This window comes from Harpia harpyja, chromosome 2 (genome assembly GCF_026419915.1).
Source record: "Harpia harpyja isolate bHarHar1 chromosome 2, bHarHar1 primary haplotype, whole genome shotgun sequence".
Lineage (NCBI taxonomy): Eukaryota > Metazoa > Chordata > Aves > Accipitriformes > Accipitridae > Harpia > Harpia harpyja.
Genome location: NC_068941.1, coordinates 36,634,195 through 36,655,755, shown reverse-complemented (window position 1 = coordinate 36,655,755; position 21,561 = coordinate 36,634,195). Strand labels below are relative to the sequence as shown.

The 21,561-nt window shown below is 41.0% G+C and overlaps 1 protein-coding gene across 10 annotated transcripts in view; it reads left to right on the top strand.

The window, feature by feature from the left end:
* Positions 1-19,724, top strand: part of LOC128136508 (melanopsin-like) — a 46,601-nt gene extending 26,877 nt beyond the window's left edge. For 9 of the 10 annotated variants that reach the window (XM_052776230.1, XM_052776275.1, XM_052776258.1 and 6 more), the window contains 6 exons: positions 455-610; positions 1,688-1,795; positions 7,588-7,762; positions 9,957-10,043; positions 11,737-11,886; positions 16,165-19,724. In XM_052776230.1, the coding sequence (XP_052632190.1) occupies positions 455-610; positions 1,688-1,795; positions 7,588-7,762; positions 9,957-10,043; positions 11,737-11,886; positions 16,165-16,554 (1,066 nt within the window). In that variant the 3' untranslated portion in view covers positions 16,555-19,724. Of the gene's footprint in view, positions 1-454; positions 611-1,687; positions 1,796-7,587; positions 7,763-9,956; positions 10,044-11,736; positions 11,887-12,369; positions 12,457-16,164 lie in introns of all 10 variants that reach the window. The other variant, XR_008233398.1, reaches the window with a different exon arrangement.
* The last annotated feature ends 1,837 nt before the right edge of the window (positions 19,725-21,561 follow it).

The following is a 21,561-nucleotide window of genomic DNA, read 5'->3' as shown; positions in this document are numbered from 1 at the left end:
GGTGTTTGTATGATGTGAGAAGATAATTTGATGGGACATTTTTTGGCAAAAATATTAGGACTGCCTGTTGTAGTCCCCCCTGAAAATACTCTTCTCCAGTGAATAAATCTGCAAGGAAGTAAAAATGTCTCTGTAAGGGCAAGGTACCAATTTCTTCACCCTCCCAACCTGAAACCCTCCTTGTGTTAGAATAAGGACAGAGCAGTCCCATGCTGTAGTCTCAGGGCTTCTTCTGGCTCAGTCCCACAGGCAAGCAAAGATCAGACAGAATGCCTGGGACCATTTTACTATATTAATTACCTTCTAGAGTTTTTAAATATCAGAGGACAGAAGAGTTAGAGCAGGCAAAGATGAAATCTGCTTCATTTTGCATATTGCTGAGAACGTATTAGAGATGTTGCACCTCGCTTTTTCACTCTCCTGCTGACATATCTGTATTTTTTTCCCCTCATAGAGATGTTCAAAAGCTGGGGTCCTGCAGCCGGAAATCCTACCTCTCTCAGTCCATGAAGAATGAATGGAAACTAGCAAAAATTGCTTTTGTGGTCATCATTGTGTTTGTCTTGTCCTGGTCTCCGTATGCTTGTGTCACCTTGATTGCCTGGGCAGGGTAAGTGGAAACATAATCCAAAGAGCATAGGTTAGTCTGAAATAGAAGTATGATTAGTACTGTCACCCACAAGAAGCAGATCTCCTTTTTGAAAGGGTTTAAAAGAGGTGATACTGCATTCTTCACTAGATCCTTGTGGATAAAGCCAAAAAAGGGATTATTTTTCTATGTGTTTTAAAACTATTATGACTTTTTACCTGCATTTTTTGGTACATATTGTTTCCTCTCCCCCATGATACTTTCTTTGTATGAATTGGAGCAGTTACCTCTTTTCTCTCCTAATACCTGTTCTCTCAAGAAGCTTCCTCCATACACTGCTGCCTCTCACAGAGGGCAGAAAAGAGGTTATATTCCCTGATATTCACCCCTGAGCTCCTGTCTTCCTCCAACTGCTCTCCACTCCAAAGGGACCTGTTGTCTTGTCAGTGCATGTTCTTGCTTTCAAGGTCAGGTTGGACGGGGCTTTGAGCAACCTTATCTAGTGAAAGATGTCCCTGCCCATGGCAGAGAGGTTGGACTAGATGATCTTTGAAGGTCCCTTCCGACCCAAACCATTCTGTGATTCTATGCTATTAATTGTGATTATCCTGCGCTGACATTGATCACATGTGCCTGACTGTGGGAGCTTAAAGTCAAGAGGAGAATATTGGTTTCAAACCACTTCCAGTTCTCTTCAGGTGTTGCTGCTGAAAGATTTTTAGGTTTGATTCTGTTTTCTTTATCACCATTCCCTTTTCCCAGATGGTCACAATAGGGGCTGTTTTGGTGGGTTTGGGTTTGTTTTTTTTTGCCTAGTGTAGAAACAGGGAAGGTGATTCTTTGTGTTCCTGGTCATCCTCAAATAGATAACTAATTATTTGCATGTCTTTCATCCTTTCCAAATGAATGAAACCACGTACACACTGTCAAATGCAAGCCTTTCATCTGAGCAAAGAATGCATTTGAATGAATTAACATTTCAGGGGTATTTCTTATAAAGAGATCACAGTACAAAAACAGTCAAAAAGAGTAATACGTTTTAGAAATTTAGTATTAATCCATGACATAACTGCATGTAATGTTTTTGCTTTGTTTTAGTCGAGGCAACACCCTGACACCATATTCCAAATCTGTGCCAGCAGTTATTGCCAAAGCTTCTGCAATCTACAACCCCATCATATATGCAATAATTCACCCAAGATACAGGTACAGTAGACATATAGGTATGTGTATAACTGTACATGCAAAAGTGTTTTTTACAATGAACGATCTACCCTCATTCCCTCAGCCTCACCCCATCGGGTGCGTGGTCCCGCCCTGCCCACCCCATGATGGGATCCGCGTGGTCAGACCCTGCACCACATCCACCTGGTACAGGGCAGCCAGACTGCACATGGAGCTCCAGATGTGGCCTCCAGATGTGGCCAACAGAGGAGAACAGTTCCTTCCTCCACCTTTGTTCCCCCTCACAACCCTGCTCTGTCCTGAGGAGCTGCACAGCACCGTGACTCACAGGAGGAGGCGGTGATGCTCAGGGTCATCTTTTGCCATACCAGAGCCAGCTGCTAAAGAGCACTCTCCGGATAACGGGTCCCAATCAGCAGGGCTCAAAAATCACATCATCACCAATATAAGAAGCTATATATGCATATGTTTGAGGTTTAGTTTTCCGAAGTACTTAAGTTATTCTCTGTACACCAACTTCAGTACTAACGTAAAGAAGTTGCTGGTCTTTGGGAGAACCTCTGTAAGAAGAAAACAGCATTTTCATAGAAGTTCTGTGTAAGGTGAGAGCTGTAGGAAGCTGGTAATCCAGGCAGAGCTCCCTGCAAATAAGAAAATTTTCCAAATATGCTGAAAATACTGAAAATATGCAGGCTGCTAGCTTTGATTAACAAGTTTTTACCTTGAAAAAATAGAGCAGACATTTCCGAAATACTCTGCTTTGTGGAAGGAAATCTCTTCTGAAGGCTGTCTTCATATTTGTTTCATTTAGTTGTTTTAGGGAAAAGGCGTTCTATTCTTCACCTTTTTCAAAAATATTAGCTGTGACTTAAAAAAAAGAGTTTTACACTACACTAATGGGGTTCAATGGACAAAATGTAATGTTGATAACTTCTGTGAAACAATTCAGGGTTTTTTTGCAGATATGAAATATTTCTGAACCTATGCCTTCATAAGCAAATTATACTATAATTCTACTTATTATTACAGATATCAATTACTGTATATTTTAAAACAGAACACTGTGCCAACCCAGCACAATTTCACTGACAAATACTCAAAACACTATTCAATCTCAATAACCTGCACGGTTAGCCAACTTTTCTTGCCTTTTTGTTTCCTTCTCAAGCCTCTCACAGCCAGTGAATAAATTTCTGAGCTGAAAGGTATGAATTCCGGTTTTTATCTAGGCCCTCTGACTGCAGTAAGGTAAGGGATAGATAGTATAAAGATAACTTGTTCTCACAGAGTAGATGATTAGAAAGGTAACAATGCATTGTAAAAAGATTTCCATGCCGTCGCTCTGAAACCTACAAGATTAGGTGAATGATAATTTAATATACCATAAAAGACACTCCTCCAAAGAATCAGAAACCTTTGCCTTTGCAGAAGAAGGTCCATTATAATCTCCTCTAATAACTTCTCTAGAGCATCCCAGTTGGTCTCCAGAGACCAGCTCAACCTTCCCCAACATTTAGGAAAAGCATGAGAAGGAACCACCTTGCATTTCAGAAAGGTCACCTGCTCTTTGAGCTAGCTACGACCTGGAGGCGTGCATAGTATGGACACAACAAAAATGATTGTATCTTCAGTTGTGTGGTCATAAAAGGAGTTATGAAGTACTTTAGCAAGGGAATAAGCTGGCATGGTGTTCTGCTGAATGGTTTCAGACAAGGATAAACTTACCCTGCATTTCCCAGACAATATGCAAGCTGAAACTTCTTTTTTGAAGTCAACATTTTATTTAGAAATGTCCTTTCAGCTTCAGCTGAGAAACGTGTTCAAGTATTGGCAAAGTAAGTCACTTCTGTTAAAACTTCTAAAATACTTGGTTTCCAAAAATCCAGCAAAATTAGTTTTGGGGTGTTTGTTTCTTGAGTTTTTAGTTTGTATATCATAAGGAAAGGGATACAATTCCATTGTGTTCTCAGCCCTATCTCCAGCATTAGGTGGGCTTCTAAATATTTTTTTTCACCTTTATGACTTACAGCAGTGTACTCAGAAGAAGCTATACCTCACACAGAAGATATAGCTCAGAGCTTGTGATTCCTCCTGTAGATGTATGTGAAGTGTTTTTGAAACACTGGAAGTGAAAAATACTTATAATATAAACGGAAAAATGCTTGTAACAGAACTGCTATTCAGCATATCTCTAGGTGTTTCTGCAAATCTTTCAAAGTGTATCTACCACAAAGGGATGCTGCGTCAAAAGTTCTGATGAAACGCAGGGATGCCATGTTGATAAACATGATAAATGTACAAATGCCACTAGATGGCAGGGTTAGTTGTTGGCATGAGGTTTGTCTCACACAAGAAGTGGAAAAGTTGCTAAGTTATATTGACTGAAAACTAGGATTTTGGAGCTGAAATAGAGTTCATTATTTTGAATGTCTGATGAATGACAGTGTGGTTGTAAGAACAGTTAAAGTTTCTCAGAAGGCTGGTGGAAATACACCCAGAAATGGTGAAACCATATATTTTGTTTGAAAATGTCTGCTATCGTAACTAATATCATTTTGCGTCTTCTGAAAACCTGAGTCTGTCTTATTTTTTGAAGGTTGCAGAGCATTTTAGTTTAGAATAGGAGAATGTCTAGTCTCTGATGGCTTGCAGAAGTTGAATGAGAAGTTTAGCATGGCTGGCTGACATATTATGAACCTGGTATTTTTTTCTGATCCAAAGCTATTGTGTTCAGTGATTCCTTATATTATTTTTGCAAGGTTAAGTGAGTGTTTTCAAAGCAGATACTATATAGTGTACTGCTTCAATTAGTCTTTTTCCTACCAGCATCGGCTTTTCTAAGACTGTATTAAGAAAAATGCTAGAGTCCACACCAGGATTTCGGACACTGTCTTAAGAAGTGTTTTGTTTTATTTTTTTCCCTGCTTCCTAATTTGTATTTCTAGACGTATCAACAAGAGAAGTGTTTATGGAGTTGTTGTGAAGACATTTCATAGACCTGGGAGTCATCCAGCCAGGAAAAGAAGTAATGTTGGGTCCCTCGTGATGAATCAAACATGCAGTTTTAAAACTGAAAAAGCAGCTACAGTACACCAGCAAGTCAGCTGGTGAAAATATATTGGCAGAACCAATTTTGCTTGAACAGTGAATAATGAATACGTATGTAAAGATCGGGGTTTCTGGATAATTTCCAAATCTTCTAATAATTCACATTATGCCTTGAAAGTAATTTATCCAATGATGGATAAATGGGCCTGTCTGTTCACGCCCAAGACTTAAGGGTTTGGGCAGGGGATGAGTAGCCATTTTGTATTGGAACTACTGAACTGAGATAAATCTAAGTTATTTTCCAAATCTTTCTAGAAAGAGGCATCTAGAAATCAGGATCCAAAGAGTTCAGATATGGCTCAAACCCGTGATGTACCACTACCAAAACAAGATGCTTTTTTTCACAGAGAATTGCTGTCACTGCATCGTAACAACGCAACAAATCAAACAAGTCTTTTTGTGGGGTTTCCTTACCTTAAGCAATGAAAGTACATTACACATGAAAGTACATTACAATGAAGGTAACTGAAAATGTAAGAGTGACCTTTGTGCTAGCACTTGGCTTTTAAGAACTGGTCTGAGAGATTAATTGTTATATACACCCCTGCCCACCCACTCCCCACCACTATAAAGGAGAACACTTCTCTCCCTGGTAGGTATCACTGGAAGTAACAAATGTAAGTAAGGAAATGTATGCAAAGTTTTAATTCATGAAATGCTGTTTTGTGGGGGAAGAAAGTTTTCACTCCCTTAACAACCTGTATGTGAGAGAATGTCACTTGGCTGTGTTAAAGTTATTGCAGAAACTTCCTTAGATTTTGGAAGTTTTAGGTTTTGTAATCATTTGTTCATAGCAAACAGGGAAATTCTACATCTCCGTGTTTCCAATTTGCTCCCAAGTGAAGCACAATTATACAAAATCATTCATTCAGAACTGCTCCATCACAAATAACTGAATAATCATGAATAATTTTGATTTGCAGTATTTTCTCAAAAATTTGTTTGCAATTACTACATATTTGACTTTGGGTGACTGTCTTATTTCAGAGAATTATAAAAACATCATTAAATAAGCACCTCAGTTTATACCTATTTTGTGTTTCACACATACAGTATTAAAACTCCCTTCAAAATCTGTACTTTCATCCCAGCCCACAAAATATCCCTCAACAGCCCTCCCAAATATTAGTAAAATTGAAACTCTGGTCCCTCAAGACATCAAAATGTTCTTATGTTGTCCGTGAAAATTCACCATCAGACATACATTTCCTGAACGTCCGGTGTGAGGAGGTGTCTGTATGAAATCCCACTTAATAAACAGGATGGTACATTTGACACCAACTTGAAGTTATTGAATAGTTTACAGCCCCAGGTAGGCTGTGGCAGACATCAAAAGCTACAGCTATGTCTGAGGGAAGTGGTTCAGCTTCTCAGCTGGGGAAAAAAGCTGGTAGCTGCTTTTTCAGCGCTAGCCTGACATCTTCAACATGAAAATGAACTTACGGGGGCTTGGCATTTTCTTGTCTCCTGTAAACCCTTGCTGATTCTCAAAATTTTTTATTTTCTACACAACATTAGCTCTTTCTTTTTATCCAGGAGCATGTAAGCAGCCTCCTGCACCCCCAAGCACCTCAGTGGGGCTCTGCCAGCTCACCAACAGGCATCTCAGCAGAATCAGGAATGATGGTGTGGGCAGAAAGCTTCCTCTTTTTTTGGATTGACAAACTAGTGATCTCATCTTGTGATCCCAGAATCAGATCTCTGAGACTTTAACATGCATGATCTTTTCTGAGAGTAGAAATGATGATTTAAAATGTACTAGTTATTCAACAAGCCTGGTAACTATAGAAGCAAAGATTTTACAATATACACCCACTTGACTTACATCTCAGTGTAAAGTCAATATACTAACATCCTCCACTGATCCGTAAGTCCTATGCATCAGTTGTTTTCCATGTGCCTTGTTGCTGCCTCGCTTCTTGACTTGTTCATTTAGTTTTGTGCCAGTATTAGCTTCATCTGTTGGGCTGAAATAATGGGTTGGGAGGCACTGGGGAGGTGTTATACCAAATGCAGTGCTCTGGCTAGCATCGCCCTGCCAGTCCTAGGCAACAGCAAGGAGCAAGGCCAGCTGGCATTGAGCAGGGGAGGCTCTCGGGCTTTTCTGCTCTATGCAGGGTCAGGGCTTTGGCCAGGAGGAAGAGACTCATACGACCATGACTGAGATTATTATTTAATGAATAAGGCAGGTTTTAAGTTCTTTGGGGCCTAGATCATCCTTCTCCTCCGTGCTTGTATGGAGTGTTAATTCCTGATAGGAGTTTACAGGAGCTGCCATGATACAAATAAATAACAATATCTGATTCTCCTGGTCCTCTCCTCCTTCCTTTTTTCCTCTCATTCTGTGCCTTTGCACAGTGAAGATCTTCATACCAGCTAACCTGAAAGATTTCTGCATTAACCTTTTAAGTAAATTAGAAGCAATCATGCTCTTCAAGATATTTTCAATTTTTATTACTTATCATGCAGCTCTTCCATACATGTTTTGACACAAGGCCCCAAAGCCACCTGCTATTTTCCTTTCAGCCTCTTGAGCAGTTTCCACTAGATATACCATGCTGTTTCCATGTAGTCTTAAAGACCTCCTCAACCAAAACAGAAGCCGTGCTGAGGTTTTGGAAAGAGATGGTACTTTCCCCAAATGATTTTCAAAGCCGTGTCATCAATGTGCCATTTGTTTTTTTTCTTCTCCCATTTTCCTTCAGAAAAACCATCCACAATGCTGTTCCCTGCTTGAGGTTCCTAATACGAATATCGAAGAACGACCTCCTGAGAGGCTCCATAAATGAGTCATCATTCAGGACCTCTCTCTCCAGCCATCAGACTCTTGCTGGCAGGACGAAGAGCACTTGCGTTTCATCAGTTTCCACTGGAGAAGCTGTAAGTCTTTCCTTGTTTCCATGAAGGAAAGTGAGTATAATGTTTCTCTGACTCCCCAGATAAGTGACTCTATAAATACATATTCAAAATTAGAGAATAGAAAAAGGGGGTGGGGTAGCTAAATTTTTTGGGTCATGGGAGGTCATTTCTGCAAAGCCTTTCTGGGAGTTCATGTGTGATGATTTCTGATCAGAAAAAGCATCCAGGTCAGCATACTTACTAGGACTATGGATGTGCAGGTTAAAAGTCTTTAATGTGAATTAAAAAGAGCCATTGTCAGGCAATCCCCACATCACCAACCACTTCCTATAATTCAGTGTCTGAGGGGGCTGGAGGACAGGAAAACAGTCTCCCATCCAAAATTTTCTAACCTATCCAAAAGCTGTCTTATTATTTTAAAGGATGTCCATTTTCTGTAGGACAGGAGACTTTTTTATTTGTTTCCCTGGATTTTAACCATAAGGAGTGGAAGACTCCTGCACCTGGAGCAAGGGTGGGGTGTTTTGTAAGCAGCATACCCCAAGTCTCAGTAAGGCTGGTGACTGAGGGAGTTAAAAATAAAAAGATCCCTTGGGATTCTTCACAGCCCCTCTTGGCATGACCTTGCCTGCCTCTCTAAGTCACAAGAAGCCAGCCTTGCCCGCAGAGGTGCTGGGAATGTGGCTCCCAGAGAGGGATGGCAGCCGTGGCAGGGGCAGGGGCCAGGCTGGGGCTGGCCCTCCTGGGGACCTGCCTCCCAGAGCAATGGCTGCGGTCAGTAACCTTTCACAAAGGTATAAATCACCGTGACAGGCTGAGTGGCAAACTCTTGGCTCTCCCCTTGAGCCAGGTGGCAGCGGTCTGAGCAAGGATGGGGCCCGGTCGTTTGCGTGCTGTGGCCTACAGGCTGCTGCTTTCTGGGTGCTGTCACGGAGAGTCAGGCCGTGGAGATGCATTTCAGTGAGATTGTAACTATGTTGAGTATTTTGGGGAAGACTGAGGTCCTTGATTTGGGAATGGACCTGGGACCAGCAGGAAAACCAGCACGAACAGCGTGCCATTCTCAAACAAGATCACTTTGCACTGAATTTTCTGCTGGAGAATGGAAGGTGTTCCTTTTGGGTAACAGCACCAGGGAGATTTCTGAACTCTTTCATGGCAGACAGACAGTAAAGCAAACGCACCTGAGCAAAAAATACACCGTTTGCTGGGAAACAAAGGAGACCCAGCCAATGCTAGCACTGTGCCCAGGGTACTGACAAGAAATTCAGGCCTTCTGGCTGTGAAATCAAAAATCAGAACAAAAAAACCACTTTAAGTGCCTGAGGGGAAGGCTCACTGCCTGAGCCCTAATGAAACAAAATCTATCCCATTACAAAAGATAGGTTACTTTGCAGTCCATGCTGCTGCCTCTCTTGCACATTGACCATGCAGCTGCCTCAGGTAAGCTTCCAGTTAAAAGGACTAATTGCGCTTTACTGGGTAGCCTCAGTTGTACAGCTTGTGAAGTTGTGAACTGTTTGGGGACAAGGAACCTCTTCTACTTTGTGACTGTATGTCACATACCCCAGCAGCATTCCCAGCTATCACTAAACAGCCTACAGGTTACTGTATTGCAGACAGGTAGTAATGATGATAATTAAAGATCATGAAATCTCTTAAATGGGGCACATTTTGTCATTCAAAGTTAGAAGGTGTTTGAATACCATGCAATGGACAAGCTACTTCTCAGGAGAGACCTGGTCTAGAAGTGACAAGATTTTTCTATAGTGTTTCATGTGTCTACCACAAAATTTCTTTTAAATTGAAACAATAAATAGAAGAGTGAAAGGCCTCTATTAGCCTGGGCAAAAATGGGGTTTTGTGTACTGTTGTTCAGATTTGAGCCCAAGTGAGTTTGAAGTGTGATGGGACTCTTCTGGAGTGTGACACTACTGTACCACACTGCATAGCACGAGGATCCCCAAATTTGCTTGCCTAGAGTCTCATAGTCTTCAGGGCATGGAGAACACTTTCATTTTTATCTGGTTGCTGCTATATTAGGGCAAAAGACCTTAATGAGATAGATAGAAAAAAAGAATGACTCACTTTTTATGTGCTATGAAATTTAGCATTTGTCTTGGCTCTTGAAGATATAAATAAATGCATAAATATTTCTGTTGCAATGTAAATGAAAATGAGATCATCTATCTTGCTGATTTAATTCCATTCACAGACCACTGATTACACAATGATGCAAGAGAGTATCAACTGTGATGATTTCATAAACTCTAAAATACCCAGATTATCTTTGCAATATGAGGTTAGTATATGCAACATGCCAATATCCTATCATAAAAAAAAAAGAGTATATTTTGTTTGGGATTGCTTAACAGCTTGAGTAAACAGAGCACCCACACGTATCTGTATCTCTTTTGAGATCATGAGGACTACTTGTCTGCTTACACTTGTGCTGCATTCACTGGTTGTAGATAGCACGTGTAGCAACATGGAAATGTGTTGACGTAGTTTAAAACAGGAAGGCTCCTCATTTACTTATTTCCAGCATTTTTTTCCCCTTTTACGTTTTAATTTTCCTTGCCTTAAAGTTTGTTCCTAAATTCTCTCCCCATTAACCCTTTGTTTGATGTCAAATGAGGTAATTTCAGCCGGATTGCCCACCTTGATCCAAGAAGTTTTCTGTTCTTCACTGTTGTTCACTACTTGGTTTTGGTTCATTGGGGTTAGCAGGTTTGGCTGGGGTTGCTGTTTAAAGGGATGGGATAATGTGGGTAAGAGGCTTCAGCCTTTGGCACAACTTTGGCTTAGGAGTCTCAAATAAAACACCTGCTGTTAGCGATGCACAGCACTGTGTTGTGCTGAGTTGATGCAGCCAAAGGTGATTGCCCTTGGGGCAACTGACAGCTCAGTGCAGCTGTACAGATTTTAGCTGAAACAGCAGCTGCTGAAATAAAAGCTAAGCCCAACGACTTTTGCATGACAGCAGGACTGAGTGAAATTTTGGAATGCTCCAATAAAGTATTGACGGACAGGAATGACACCAGCAACACTGTAAAAGACGCAGCTGCTGCCACCAATACTTTCCTCTGTGTGTTGTGTACATGTTAGTGTAGGGAGCCAACATATTCATGAGTCATATAAAGTTGTATTTACAGTTTGATTCTGCAAGGGAGGAGAAATGAACAGGTGTTGATACATAGATGTATGAGCAAGGTGATGCAGTGGAATTATGCACTAGCTTCCCACTTGTGTGGCGCCCTATCTACCTACCTACCTACCTACCTACCTATCTGTATCTTAAAGCTGGTGTGGAAAATAGTGGAATGATCTCATCATTGATACTCAATCAAAAAGTCACCACAAAGTTAGGGATGATGGATGGCCTCTGCCCAAGCCTGTAAATGGAACAGCATGGCTGCAATGTCATGATTGTACTACATTACTGGCATGCTCTTAGATCATTGGCGCAAAGCCCACCCGTTGCCTCCCATCTGCTAATGATGGTTCAGAGAAGCAGCAAGTTCATGGGGCTTGAGAAGACCTGGGTGTTCTGGCTATCCACTTGGGATGTATACAAATGTTGTTTTGGACCTGTCCATGTCCATAGTTCTGTACCAGCTGATGGTCACGCAGAATGCCATAAGCTATATTAAACAGATCGGTTGTACTTGCACCCATCTTTAGAATTCAGGTGCTATGTAGCTATAAGCATAGCATGAGCAATGAGATAAAAAAGGGTGAAAAACATCCTGGTGAAAAGAGATTAAATAATTTTTCATTATTTCAAAGATTTTTTTTTTTTGGTTCAGGAAAGAAGTCCAGGGTAAAGACAAGATTAAAAATCAAGCCTCTCCCCAGGGGAGTTTTGAGTGTGAGAGCTGTGTTAGAACAGCTTTAGTTTTCTGTAAGCGTGCATAGTTTCTGCCAGAGTTTGAGACCTTTTAGAATTTGAGGAAGGATGTAACTGTCTAAAATCCTTCATCATTTGTGATTAGACCTGGAGAGATGTAGAGCTTGACCCTGTACAGCCACCTCATAAGAAACTGCAGCCTCACCGAAGTCATTCTTTCTCAACAAGTCTGAGACAGGAGAAGAGAGACCTGCTTCCAAAGACCTGCAGTTGTGATGCAGCAACTGCAGAAAAGGTAAGGAAAAAAGTCTCTCCTGGGGACTCTCCATTTTAATGTTAATCTTGCTACAGTACTTAATCTCTGGAATAATAATTCAGCCTTTACACCCATCTGTTTCATCTGTAGGCTTTATTTATACTGATTCTGATGTCCTCTTCATCCTTAATATTATTTCTTTTTTTGTGACTAATGAGAATGCCAATAATGCCTTCTTAACTTTTTTTCACTGACGTTGTCTGCTTTTGGAAAGCCAGCATCAGCTCATGGCTCTAAAGCTGCATTAAAGCACAGTCAGTAGCATCAAATATAAGAAGCTGACTTCTTTGCTGCTTTGCCTGTTTATCTACCCTAGCTCTGGTTTCTCCCATCTTGAGCCTTGTGTCCACGTTGTGGCAGCCATTTATTACAAAGTCAGGGCTGCGAAACAGACTTTGACGTGATAGAAGCCACTCTTTTTCTTCTTTTCAGTGTACATTAAAATGTTTTATTTTTGTTGAGGGGGAAGACAAGAAAGAAACTCCCATTTCTCCCTAAGGGTGGGAGAGTCTGGCAGCTGCCACCCTTCCCTCACTGAAAGAGGAGACGGTGAGTAATCAGAGCTTCTTCTGTGGATGCATCACACTTGTTGCCCAAACCACCGAGGTTTGGTGTCATGCTGTTGAGGAGCACCCTGTTCCCTGAGGAACTGCTGAGGATGGGAGCAGTAGGTCACCCATGATTCAGCTTCTGCCAGAACCATAACACCAGTTTCAAAACAAGTATTTGTATGGGTGGCACAACATCAAGCATATATCAGTGCTCCATTTTCCAGAAAAGACAGACATAGGCTTAAAATCCCCTGTCTGTGGCTGGGCTGAGTAGCACCCCCTTTTTGATGGAGGCACCCTTTCATGGGGTTGCTCTAGCATTTGTAACCAAACACCCGCACCGTAGGCAGCTACAGCATCTGCTTCTGTCCCCTGTACTCCCTTCCAGCTCTGAGGCTAATTGTCTAGAGACAGCGTAGTTTAAAGCAGGAGCTGTTCTGGAAATTTCCAGCCATCCCATGACCCGGTTCCTGCATGCATCTGCCCTTTCTTCCTTCAGGTGTCTTTTTAAGATCAAGTCCTGAGAAACCCTGAAAAGAAACTCTTTTCCTGTAACTGTTGTGAATAGCATTGATGGAAAGACAATGGCTTCAAATGTGGTGGCAGGCAACATGGGCTCAAATCTACTGCCCACCTCCACTGCTCTCCATCAGTAGCCCAGTGTGTCCAAGGTTGTAGGCAAGTGGCAAAGACAAGAGATTTTCTCCAGGTTCTAGAGAACCACTCCAGTCTCACAAGGAACGAGAAGGAACATAAATATGAGGTGGTCTGCATAAAAGTGTTCAGTAATTAAATAAATATTCCTGTATTCTGGAATCTAGCAACTGCATAGCCCACAAGAAGGCTCAGGTGCTATACTTTGTCTTTGAAAGGCATCTGTTGGACTATTTTGATAAATGACCTTTAAACAGAGTACCTTCATGCTGAGGCTTTCAGTGGTGTTCACTGAGATGTGTGGAGTTTATTTACATTGAATGTTCAAAGCCTCATTTGCTTTTCTTAATAATTTCAGCAAAGATTCCTGTGTGGTGTGAAGGTTCTTTGTGTCTTAGCTAAACACAATACATTAATATTCATTCTATCAGAATAAATATTTATTTGCCAAGGTCAGTTAGAGTGTTTCACTAGGAGGCCACCCATTTACCCTTAAAAAACCCCAAGAACCCTAAAGAAAGCCTGCTGCATTTTTAGACATTTATTTTAAGGTTTTAATAGCATTACTGGATTGTCTATGACTGAATTCCAATTATAGCACTTCCAAAAATGCTCAATTATGGAAATACAAGTGTGAATTTGGTGAAGGGTCACCTAACATTTTGATTTAACAAAATATAATATTTTTTTTTTAGGAAAAGAATCTTACACTTCCTTTGTTTTCTTTAAGAAGACCATCTCAGCAACATCTAAAAAATTTATGTACCTCTGAGTTCTTTTCACTGACTGAGATCAAGACTTCTTAATGTCCAGCTGCAGATGGGTTGTCAAAAAAGAAAAGGCATCCCTCAAGAGAAAGTAAAAAAACCAGTCAGTGTCCTGGGCTTAGTGCTTTCCAGAGCATAAGAGCACACGGGACTGTTTTCTGTGCTGCCACAAAGATATGATCCATCCCCATGACTTATTGCAGTTAGTTAGGATGGTAACAGACTTGATGTAGACTGACACCTGGAAACCTGGTATGGCAGTGAAGAGGCCGTTTTGGAAGCATTAAAAAAAGCAGTCATGTATTATAAGGACAAGATAGGTTTGGATACTTGATTTCAAAGGAGAGTTGCCAAGTGTGGTCTGTGCATCCAGGTTTTGTGTCAAGGGAATTACTTGGCATGAAAACTATTAAAAAAAACTTGTAAGTGGTATCCTGCTCACTAAGCCATATCAAGAAGAAACCCATCCTTCTGCTGCAGTGAAAACAGCACTTGAAGCAGGAAGGAGTGGGTTTGGGTTTGGTTTTTTTCATTCTATTGTTATCTTTGATTTGGAAGAATGGCCTTTTCTTCTCTGTTGGGTTGATTTAAACCACTTTTTTTTAGCACATTGTGCTTCCCTCCACTTGGGTAGGTACAGCAGCTGGAGAAATTGTTATCGACAGGCATTGCTGAATGATTCCTGCTTCTGGAGTAGAATTACACAATGCTTCAGTATATATCAGTATCTAATTTTAAACCCAAACTGACAGAGAGACAGAGGGGGAGAGAGAGGGACTAAAGATGCTGTTGTGTTGGGTTTTTAAAAAAAAACCAACAAAATTTGTGTGAAAAACAAATGCATTCATTTGGTTTTCTGTCTGTAAAATCAGACTAGACCTATGCTATGCAGTAACATATCCACCAAACTACTTGCTAAGACTGAGATGATGATCCCTAAATCTTAAGAAATAAAAACAAACAAAACAAAACAAAAGCCTTCCCTTTTTGATTTAAGGAACCATTTAGTTTGTCATTGTAAAGGCTGCATCACAGGCCACGGACTAGGTGGAGACAAACAGGACCAAGATTACAGCCCCTGCTGGGCTGTAATCATACTAGAAACTGATCTAACATTTTTAAAAGATGTTTCAGCACCAAAACCCTATAAATTCATGGGAATTACATGCCTGAATGCTTGAAGAAGACTAAAGTTGAATTAATGAGGTTTATGACTAGAACAGGAATACCTGCAATAGAGGAAAAAATTTACAAAACTACTATGGGAAGCTCAAGTTATGAAGAGACTTAGTATAGTTAATTAATATGCTTTACAACAGTATTAAAAGAAATAAATAGAACTATAACTCTGAAAGAGACTTTATAGCAATCTGAGTAAAGCTTAGTCGTACTCTGAATTCCATTAGGCTTCATGGGAATTCACATACTAATGAAGTAAAAACTGCATTTTACTTTCAATGTTGATTTTCTCCAGGAAGGAGGACTTCTAACTTCTCTCTATACCTGGCACAGTAATTTTGTAACCTTAACTGTCATTTTCTAAAGCAAGCCAAAACTGATCACTTATGCCTTCTGTTACCAGTGTATTTAAATATTAACTAGCACTTTCAAAGCTTACTTAGTTTACTCTGGATTTGCATACTGTGCACGAAGAGTTACGGAAAGGTCACAGGGGAGTTGCCATCAGGGCCAAGTTAGAAATTAGAGTCCTCTCAAAATAGGCAGATGAGAAATGATTAGCAAAGCAAAATCACAGTCACTGTTTTTCCCTTCTTTGTTGGTGGAAGTACAGTCCAATGTATGAATGCAAAGCCACTAACTGTCCTGAGGCAGTACCAGGAGCTATTTGGGGACACCATGATAGAGGTTGTCACAATTATGATGAAACTTTAGGCAAATAAAGAATACACTGTGCTTGAGTCTTATCTGAGCTCTCTTCCATGAGAGAGAGAGAAGTACAATTATCCAGTACCTTGAGATGTATAAAAAATGGAGAAACATTTTTTTAAAACATAAGTCAGATATAGGAATGGGCTTTTCTTCTTTTTTTCTTTTTGGTTTCTGCTGATATTTGAGCATGTCTTCTTTTGCTTCATTTAACATCCTGCTTTCCAAGCTGTAGATGTTAACACATCATGATTTTCCCTCTTTCTAGCCAATGATTCAAGTGTTTAGAAAATATGACTGGTGACTCAAATAGCGACTAGTGGTAATGAATATTTCAAATACTGGTTTCCACAGTCATATGCTGTATGACAACACTAAAGCTTATGTCTCCGCTCCAGGTTTCACTCTCCTCCAGCTGTTTGGAGAAGGTGCTTGGGCAGCCAGTCCTACACAGTCCCCCTGCAACACTCGTGACCAGCTCCCTAAGAGCAGCTTCTCTGCCTGTCGGTTTGAATAGCAGCAGTGTCAGCGGAGGAGGAGACTCAGGTACTTCACAGATGGCAACTCAAGAAAGTCAAGTTAATGGAGTCCTGGGCTCTGCCATTAGCAATACAGTCCCTCGCATCATCATCATTCCTACCTCAGAGACCAACCTATTTCGAGAGGAGCTGGAAGAGGAGGAGACTGAATTATTCCACTTTCATGACAAAAGGGGCAATCTGCTGGACTTGGAAGGGCTTAGCTCATCCATGGAGTTCCTTGAAGCTGTTGAGAAATTTCTATCATAAGTTTGTCAAAAGAAAACTTTCTGGTAATTATTTTCTTGGCATCTTGTCCACTTAATTATACCAAATAACCAAAGCCTTGTAGGTTAGGTCATCAGACTTTTTGTATGTTTATACAGTAGTCACTAGGCAGCCTTCAGATTTATCTTTGTCCAGACCAGCTCAGCCGTGGAAACAGGCTTTCTTTCAGATTGTGCTGCAGGAAACGAGCAGTGGAAGATCTGGCAGCATGATCGAGTAGCATCGGTCAAGTCGGCCGCCTGCTTCGTGGGGCCCTGATTTGTAACCACAGATAGAGGTGCCAGCAGAAAGAAAAATGACTGAGCGAGAGCAGGGGCAGCTGCTGAATGTTTCTGCTACCTGTGCATGAAACAGCATTCCTCTTTTGGCAGCTCTCTTCTGGACAGTGAGGGGAAGCACCATGAGACCACAGCTTCCACCAGCCCCAGTGGTAATGCAGATGGCTAGATGATCTGATCTATCTTTTAATCAAATTATTTGCAGCATTGGTTTTGTTTTATTTTGTTTTTTCAATAGGCAGCTTGCTAAATGTAAATAAACAAACTGATGGTGTGACTGGGAAGTGACTGCTTGCTCTTACAATTTAGTGCTAGAAGTCTGGATTTTACCTCAGCATTAGCACGATCACCTGAATGTTGAAATGCAAGGTGCTATATGCTAAAACATACACTACTACCTATAGAAGCATTTAGAGCACCTTCAGAGTCACAGTCTTGATTAAATATGTATGGATCCTAATAAGTCTGTGATTAAAAGGGTGAATGTTCATAGCTGGCTTGATAAGTCATTGATAAAAATAAAGCCTTGGCTGCTATATGTCACACGTCTTTTCAGAGGAGATTCTTCTCCTCTCCTCCTCTAAAATGACTCAGCGGATGTATTCTCCTATAGGTCACTTACCAGAGGCCTTCAGGGTGGTTAAAACATCATCTCGGGGAGAAAACTCCACAGTACTGTGCTGTTTGCTACAGGATCTGCAGTCACATCGTTATCTGTGGTTACTGATTGTACTTATTTTGTCTGTGCTTCACATTATGGCTCAGGCTCACAAGACCCCCCTAGTATTTTATTTCTAACTGCATTCTTCCTTTTGTTACTCATTTTCCTTTTCTATAACATGTTCTCCACATCCTCCCATTCAGTCTCTGACTTTCAAATGTAGACAAGTTGAACTATATGGTTCTCCACATAATATCAGTATACCTTAGTAGAAAGCAGGCATTTCTCTGAATATAATAGTGCAAATATTTGGTCCAGTGAGTCTAGTAGCATTCAGACATCCAACAAGAGAGTGAGAGTTTATGCTCATAGTCTCGGGTTAGTCCCTTGACTGTATCCTAGATTGTGCAGAGACCACTGAGAACGTTTCCAAGTTTTGTGTATGCACTGGCTGGTCTTGAGACATAATTTCTCTTTTCCTGTTCTCCTGATGCAAAAAACAGATGGAAAGGTGGAAAGCATAGAATTATTTTTTTAAATTATTTTTTTATTACAAAAGAAGATAACACAAATCTTGTTTGCAACTAGCTAGACAGGAACACCACTAAAGAACAAACTAAAACCCAAAGCAGGGCAGGAGAGAGAGGAATGCCTCTAAACTCACAGACCTGAGGCTTTGCAGGGTGTCAGCACAGCAGACCTTTGAGAGGACCGAGACACTTGCTTTTGGTATAGGCTGTGCTCTTTTTAGGAAAAAAAAAAACCCCACTGGTGGGTTACAGAGGTCATTGCTGAGACAGGCTGCCTGTTGCAATGTTAACACTCTTAATGCTGCTGTTATCTGAGGTACTCTGCTGTCTAGAGAACCTCATCAGAAATGAGGCCAACACACCTCCTTACCTTGTAGGGAAGAGGGGACAAGGGTGGCGGAGCCCCATCATGCGTGCAGTTGCCTGCGTGCAGCCCTGGTTCGTGGTGCAAGGGGCCAGGGCTCAGCCGGGGCAGCACCACGCTGCAGTACCTGCAGCAGGGCTGATGAAGGCTGTGCCCACTGGCACTGGCCTACCGGGTCCAGGAATCATGCCAAGGTCGTCTGCAATCAGCTCAGCATTTCCAAAGGCAATTCCTCTATGCGAGGACTGGCGCAGTGAGCAGGCAGCGTGGGGCAGCTGCTGGGGGCTGGGGTGGGGACATGCTCGTCTGCACCTCCTCAGGGCCTGGCTTTCATCCAGTGCATGGTTTTGGCCACAATGAGTAATCAAATGTTAATTAAATACAACGTTCATGGAAAATGGGGGAGACTTAATCCTAGGCTAAACATGCTGTCCTGCCATCTCTGATTCTTTTCATTTTTTTGCTGAACTTGTCCTCTCTGATTTGGGTTTTTTCCTACGTCAAATGTGCAGTCAGTGACCTTATTTCTTCTTGCATTTAATATCCTTAGCTGCTATATCTCCTTTCTTCTTGAGCCAGATGTTGGGAAGCAAGTGTTCTTATAAAGCTTCCAAGTCTTACACCTGATTTTTACTGTTTTAATTACTCTAAATAATAATAAGAAAATGTATTTCGTGTTCCAAGATATAAAAACATGCCCTGGAGCAGATTTTGCTCTCAGATGTTGACAGACTTGTACTGGTAAGACTGTAGGCAGGATATTGCCATAGTTTCCGACAGGATGAAGAAAGTAAGACCTAAAGTAACAGTCAACAAACTCCTCCGTATCCAGACAAATTTTTGCAGTTAGCCTACTAGATGACTTTCCAGTGGTCTCTTGCATATGTGCTGGTACTAATGAAGTGTCTCAGAAAACTAGTGGGCTTGAGGTATGTGCAAAGAAGTGTTTCATTTTTATACTGTTAATCTCATATATTATTAGTACCATTGCTTCTGAAGCTAATGTCAAGGTTACTGTTTATTTCAACTGATGTAGGCTAGAATGCCAAATGATATAACAGTAGAGAGATAAAACCTAAAGTTGTATGAAATATCAGATAGACTTATTACAATCACTGTAAGATTTTTGCAGAAACATCAGTCACAGAGTAAATGAGTCTTAAATTGACTGCCACAATGCAGAAAAATTTTGCAAACTTCTCTGTTGCCACATTAGAATAGATGGCACGTAAAAATGTACAATTTTAACTGTTGCTTCCCATTTCACAAAGAAATGTATTGGTTCACTCAAATGGAATAAAAAATTCTTAGGAGTTAAACTAAACTATCCATTGTTTGTTTTTCCTATTTAATCATTGATTTCAGGAGCCAGGGGGAGGAACAAAAAAGTTGAGGCAAAGCTTTTGAAACCAGTGCTCCGATCCAGTGAATAGTAAAGGTACACATATAACTTTATTTACATAAGCAGCTCCTTTCAAGTCATTTAGACTGCTCATGTGCAACCAAGCACTTGCCTACTTGAGTGCAAAGCATCTAAAATTAGAGTTCACTGACTCGGTAAAACCTGAAGTTGCTCAGCAACTTTTGAAATATGACGACTTCAACTGGGAAGTCAGGAATCAGGCGAACAAAATTGAAAAAAATTAACCAAAGTCAATACATTAGAGCTGTGACAGCAGTCTGTGATCTTTGTCCTAAATCCAAACGACAGTTAACCAGCAATCGTTTGTTTCTGCTAAATTTTTGTATAGCACAGTTATAGGATATGTTCCAGTTTTCATGAGTGTAAGAAAATTCAGATCACAAGTGTAAACATTTTCTTTTACCATGGACAATGAATTTATTTTTTATAGCTAAATCAATGGTTAGGTAAAGGTTTCAAAAAAGAAGAAAAAAATTACTTACTTGAATCTTAATGAATCTTGCTGCTTTGGGTTGGTATGAAGCAGGACCTAATACCACTTTCTTCCAGAAAGCTCATTCAGTTCCCAGACATCCATCCATTTCTCTCCTTTCCAGAGACATCCCTGAACAAGAAAACCCTTCCACTCTGCTGTCTGAAAAATGTTTACATTGTGATGGGCAAAATTGGAAAATACTGGGAGACAAATACCCGCTTTTTTAATTTCCTTACTCTCCTCTCCCTCTTTTTTACAGCCGCTTTTTACTGATTCCTTGTGTAGGTTGTCCTTGATATTTTTTGTCTGGTACTTTCACAAACGTGAAAGCCATGCAAGCTAGTGGGGAGCTGGAAACTTAGGCGTGTATTATGCAGTGTTTTAAGCGTGGACTCCTTTCTCGCATAGGAGTAGGTAAAAATTGACCGTAGTGCTTCGGTTCAGCAAGTGCCTGTACCGGGTAACTGCAGGATGAAGTCAGAAAAGGTGGAAGCAGCTGATATGCAGCTGTCCCTCCTGGGTCACCTCAACACAAGCTGATGATTATTTCTTGTTTTACAGCTCATCCATAGCCTCAGTCTGTACATCAATGTTCTGTCTGCACAGCTTGAATGGACAAGTATTTAAGTGGAGAGTTTGGTGCTGGGATGCCTTTGTTGTGCCTGTCACATTTACCTGTGTATTAGCATACACTATGTCTTACTAAGCATTCAGATGTCTGTCGGTATATTTTACTTGCTTTATGATGTGTCTGGGTTGCACTCATGTCTGCACTCTGATTGCACTTGTTAGTGCTACAGGTGGTATGAGGACATGAAAAGCTAACTGCAAAATGTCAAAGCCAGGTGTAAATCCAGCCTTACTAATTCTCCCCTGTGCCAGCATGGGGATATGCGTACCAGCAGTCCTGGTGCAAATACTTCATGGTAAAATTTCCTGAGAGAAAATTTCTGTAGGGGATAGTCTTACACAAGATATTGACATTTGTATTCTGAAACATTTTTACTCTTTATTTGTGGTTATGTATCATGCAGGCATTTTTATTTAAAAAGTCAGATGTGTTCTTCGCCTTAAAGCAAAGCTTCAGAAGACCTTTGCCATCTTCAGGACCTTGTGCTGGACTGAACGAGCCAAAGACACAGGCAATAACACGTGAGGAGATGGGCTGCTGCTGTTACCAGTGGCGCATGGTCCTTAGGGTGATGCACCCTGGCCCTTTTCCTCCGTGCCGAGGAGCAGGTCTGAGCCCCATGGAACA